The 5,193-nt window shown below is 57.9% G+C and overlaps 1 protein-coding gene across 1 annotated transcript in view; it reads left to right on the top strand.

Moving 5' to 3' along the window:
• Nucleotides 1–2,537, top strand: part of LOC104295165 (heme-binding protein 1-like) — a 3,322-nt gene extending 785 nt beyond the window's left edge. The window contains exons 2-4 of the mRNA XM_009894873.1: nt 1,740–1,881; nt 2,024–2,207; nt 2,363–2,537. Of these exons, the coding sequence (XP_009893175.1) occupies nt 1,740–1,881; nt 2,024–2,207; nt 2,363–2,537 (501 nt within the window). The remainder of the gene's footprint in view (nt 1–1,739; nt 1,882–2,023; nt 2,208–2,362) is intronic.
• The last annotated feature ends 2,656 nt before the right edge of the window (nt 2,538–5,193 follow it).

The raw sequence follows: 5,193 nt of genomic DNA, 5'->3' as shown, positions 1-5,193 counted from the left end.
CTGGGTCCCAGGCACTTAGTCTGGGCTCTTCTCTGCCTGTGCTGGTCCCAGGCAGGAGTGGGGCCCCAAGACTTTGTGGGGCCTGAAGATCTTTTGTTGCCATTAGCATCCCCTCTGTGCCTGAGGAGGGTTCTTGGAGTTTGTCTCTGGGGCTGGATAAGGAGCCACTTCTCACCGTTAGTGCTGAGGGGACTCGAGCTGAGGCCCTAAAGGACACGTTTCCCAGGCTCAGGCAGGTTGGTAGTATTTGGTTGCTCTTCCTGAGCTGTCGGTGCTACAACCCCTCATCCTCTTGGAGGCAACTGAATTATTATGCCACCTACAGACCCTTGCTCTGTTAGTACTCAGCCAAATTCACCAGTTTGTATTGCAGGGACCTGTTGCCACTGGGGCTGCGTGAAGCATCTTCACTCTTTCTCTTGGTCAAGTCTCATCTTCTAGAATGGTGATGCTCAATACCAGGATCAGGCTGTGGAAGGACCAGGCACCATGCCTTGCTGGGTTGACATGTTTATTCACAGATGGTGTGGAAGATAAGAGTTGCAAATAGTCTAGAGGGACTGGCGGTTTCCTTGCTTGGAAAATCCTCTTGCTCTGCTTTGCTTGGTGGGACAACAGCAGACGTGGCCCCATCTAAAGGGTGAATGCTGGCTGGCCTGCAGTGTTTTGGGGCACTCTTCTTCCTGGCACCCCACGAGCAGCCCAGGTGCCTTCCTTCTGCCTTTGGTTTGGCTTTCTGAGCAGAGACCTGGTTTGGGTGGAACCACAGGGAGGCTGCGCTCAGCGTTGAGGCTGGTCACAACTTCCTGGCTCGCTCGCTGCCAGCACAGCTGTGCAGCACAGCAGTTTGGACAGGTGCCCTGAGCTCTATGGAACAAGGTTGTCTCATCACCGCTTTAATCTGGCTGAAGAACAAGCTGAGAGCAGGAAGATAGGTGCTGGCTACAACTTCCCACCCCCTCTTTATGCGGTACCTGTGGTTGTAACTATGCCATGAGCAGATTCAGATGCAATTTCCCCGCTCCTCCCTGCCCGCCTTCTTTGTTGAGTTTGTCCAGAAGACACAACATCTGTGCTGGAAATAGAGATTCTGACCCATTCCACAAAGCTGTCCCCTCTGCATCAGCTGGGTTCGTGTCTTTTCTTCTTCCTGTCGCTTCTTGGTATGGGAGAAGGATCTGAGAGGAGCTTTGTTCCAGCCTTCACAGCTCTTCTGGGTGCTAGAGCTCTTCTGCCAGACTTTCCCTTCTGCAGAGCAGGAGGCTTTTTGCTTGTTATCCTCTGTGCATGCAGGGCTCCAGGGAAAAGGCACTGTACCCGAGAATCACGTCAACCTTACTGGAGGCCTTTGGGTGCCTGGAATCGGGAACATCCTTGTGAGTAGGCAGGACAGTGACTGGAGAGGAGCAGAAAGTCCTGTGCCCCCTGCTGAGGATGTGCTGCATTCCTTGTGCGTGCCAGGAGCCTCCAAGCCTCCCTGCACCCTGTCCCCTGTCTGTGCTTTTCCTTTTGCCGACTTTTGCCCGGTGCTGTTAAGTGTCCTTGTCTGAGGTGCGTGTGATGCCAGCTCCCCTCGCCTTCTCCGGCCTCCCCTGCCAACCACTGTCTAGCAGGGGGTCTCATTTGGGCAGAGTCCTGTCTCCCCAGTTCCTGCCTGTTGATGTTGGCTTTGCCACCTGAGCACTGCAGTGTCGTCAGTGTGCTTAAATCTGACTTGGGTTGTCTGTGGCCTGTTTCAGTGCGAGGAAGCAGCCTATGAGGAGCGGCGGTACCCAGCTGGGAAGTGGGCGTGTGTCACCAAGGGGGAGCCCATGTATGAGCAGAGCATCTCCATGAGCTTCATGAAGCTCATGCGCTACATCTGCAAGGAGAACTCTGTAGGTGTGTGCAGGCAGGGGCTGGAGGGAGCTGGCAGGCTGCACAGAGGGAGGGCTCTGCCACTGTTCTCCTGGAGTGGGGAGGAGGGCTGCTGCCACTGATCCGGCCATCTCACGCTGCCCGCTGCCTTCCTGCCTCCTTCCAGGTTGCTATCTGGGCATGACAGTCCCAGTGCTCAACGAAATCCACCTGACCAAGGAGGGGACCGAGCTGGAGCGTGAGGTCGTAACTGCCTATTATCTCCCGGGAGAGTTTCAGCAAAATCCCCCTGTTCCCACGGACCCCGAAGTCCACATCACCGAGAGGGCACCGCTCCGGGTTATAACCAGGTGACCCCAGCACCAGAGGTGTTTTCTCAGCTCAGCAGAGGCGTATGAACTCCCTGCATGGCTGCTGTGGTTCTTTGGGCAGAGGGATGGGAGCCCTGGCTGTGGGAAGGGGGAATGTGCTGGCTCTGTTGCTGACGTTGCTCCCTTGGCTGCAGGGTTTTCTATGGGATGACCACTGAAGAGACGATTCTGCGAGAGATCAGCCTCTTCTGGGAGCTCTTGGGCTCCACAGACACTGTGCTCCGGGAAACCTACATTGTGGCTGTTTATGAAAATCCCAGCATCCCTCAGCGCCGCAATGAGATCTGGTTCATCTGCCGAGCAGAGTGAGTCCCCTCTGTGACCGCAAACCGTCCTGCGACTGGACCTGGTGTAGATGGCAGTTCTGACCCAAAGGAGACGAATGCACATCCTGACCCACCACTCACCCACAAAATGACAGAGCGGGAGACTGCGGGGTGGGTTTGCACTCTGCCCTGCGAGGGCCCAGCCAGGGGAAAACCTGCCTGGTCTGCCCTTTACCTGCCCCCGCAAAGGCCAGCTGGGGCTGGAGCTGGCACTGGGGAGAGCCTCTGCAGCAGGCTCCTGGTGGGAAGCGCGTCGTGGGGGCTCATGTAAGGCAGTAACCGTGTGGGCTTGTGCAATGTGCTAGCCTGACCTGGGCTTCTCTCAGCTCAGAGCCGAGACGGCAGAGCTGTGCCAGGCATGCTAGCGGGGCTTGTGGTCGGCAGAGTCACAAGCTGATGGTGTCTAGAAGGCAAATGACTGCGTACGAGGTGTGGGGCTCCGTTGGGGCGCTGGCCCGCTTCCTGTGGGAATGGCTGCCTGTCCTGAACGGAGCCGCTGAAATGCTGCTACAGGAACATTGGGGTTCGAAGCGGGGAAAGGGCTCTCCACAAGCGAGATGTGGATCCTGAATGTTTCCTGCTGGGGTGGCTCTCTTTGGACTCTTGGGTGCTTCCCTGGCTGTCACTCACCATCCCTCAGCCAGGACCGGGGCGCTGGCAGCCTTTGTCCATCCGTTGTGGGTGCTGTTTTGCGGACCTGCTGCACGCTGAGAGGGACGGGTCCTGACAGCAGCGGCACCGCTGTGTGTTGCGTTGTGCATTGATCAGCGAGTTTCACATCCATGAATACCGCCATGCTTTCCTGGGGGAAGCTGGCAGTGCCAACAGCAAATAAATCCAACTCAAACCACTGCAACTGCCGATCACTGATGGTGGGGATGCGGGGTGCCCAGGTTCGTTTGGGAAGAGCCTTGCTCTCTCCCTCCTCAAGATGCTCCAGGCTGCAAAGCTGTGGCTAATTAGAAGGGGTCTAATGTTTGCCCAGGTTATGGTCCCGTGTTCAGCCAGACACAGCCTCTGCTTTGCTGCACAGGCTGCTTACATTGCTGCTACAAACAACTCGGGCCACGTTCCCCTGCAGGTAAGGTGGTTTTCTGTTGGTTGGTGTCTGCTCTAGCGTCATTTTTCCCCTGTGCAAACAGTTGGCTCCTTTGACTGTACTGCACACTGGCACCTGATCTTGGGGGCTGCGAACTCAAATCTGGCTGCAGGAACTGGTGTACTTTTGCAGGGATGTGCTTAACTGGCCTGGTGTGGAGGGACTTCTGTCTGCTTTCTGACCCAGTTCCCAAGGAGTTTCTTCCTGCTGTAACTGGAGGTGTGCCGTGGGCCTCACTTCTTGGTGCTGCTGCTCAAAGTCTGGCCCTTTGGCCCTGCAATGTAGCTGGACCGAGGGGGACAGGGTTCGCGGGGAGGCCAGGGCCAGCTCTGGTCTCATTGCCCTAGCAGTGCAGGTGGCTTCTGCCACCCCGTTCTCCCATCAGATGCTGTTCACTGCCCTGGTCCGGGCTGGCTTGCCCTCTGGCAGCGAGCCTGTGGCTGTGAGGAGAGCGGGGCCGAGCACATTACACCCTTTCGGAGGGAGCAAGGTAGCTTCAGGCAGAATCTGGGCACGCACAACGAGAGCACATGGTGGTTTCCTGGGTATCTTGTGGTGCAGTTCTTGTCCCTGGGGCACTAAAGGCAGGTAGGGCTGGGAAGGTGCTGTGACAGCCTGCAGTTCTGAGGGCTGATGTGGCAAGTGCTCCTCAGATAAAGAGCAGCGATACCTGGGTCAGCACTGCTGTGCTCACTTCCCTCCCCGGGGAAGGAAAAGCGGTTCCCTTACGTGAGGCTGGGATCAGGTGGCTCGGCATCAGCGGGAGAGCAAAGTCAGCCCGTGTGTGGGGGACAGAAACCCTTCCTCCTACTGCACATCAGCTGCTTTACTTGCTCGCCCTGAGCTTACAGGGCAGGTGGAAGTCAAACTTGCTTTCTAGGGCTTGCTGAATAGGCTACCGCTTCCTCTGAGGCTGCTCGGCCCTCAACCACAACCAGAACAGCTTTCGGTGGCAGGAAGCGGTGGCTTCCCTACGAGAGAGGACTGGTCTGTGGCTACTGGCAAAGCCGCACAGGCACGTGCCCTGCCGGGGCAGCCCCGTGGTCTCCCAGGCTCTGCTGGAGGTGGTAATGGTAGGGGCTTCTGGGGCCGCCCCAGGCTAGCACCACCGCCACGCAGGGCAGCAGCAGGCGTGCTCCCATCCTATGCCACGGGCTTCGCTAAGTCAAGGCTTCAGCATCCTCAGTGCCGGATCCCGCAGTGCTTTCGGGGAGGCTGTGGGGTGTCTGATGGCGAGTCTTCCACCTGGTACCAAAAGCAGCCAGTAGCCAACAAAACGGCTGGAAAGAGCCGACAGCGCAGGGCTGCAGCAGGCTACACGGGCAGGGAGGCCTCCAGCCCGCAGGCCCAGCTCGCAGCGCTGCACCCCGACTTTGGGGCATGTGGGGAGCAGGTCCATGTCCTGTGCCGCTGGGGCTGTGAATCCAGCCCTCTGCCCGTAGCGGGGCGCAGAGCGGGTGCCCCTGTGCTCTCAGGGGGTCTCGCGGGTACAGATGGGGAACTTCTGCCATCAGTTTAACAAACAGCCCGTCTGGGCAGA

This window comes from Charadrius vociferus, unplaced genomic scaffold (assembly GCF_000708025.1).
Source record: "Charadrius vociferus isolate BGI_N301 unplaced genomic scaffold, ASM70802v2 scaffold411, whole genome shotgun sequence".
NCBI lineage: Eukaryota > Metazoa > Chordata > Aves > Charadriiformes > Charadriidae > Charadrius > Charadrius vociferus.
The sequence above is the reverse complement of the archived record's forward strand: the minus strand, read 5'-3'. Positions and strand labels throughout refer to the sequence as shown.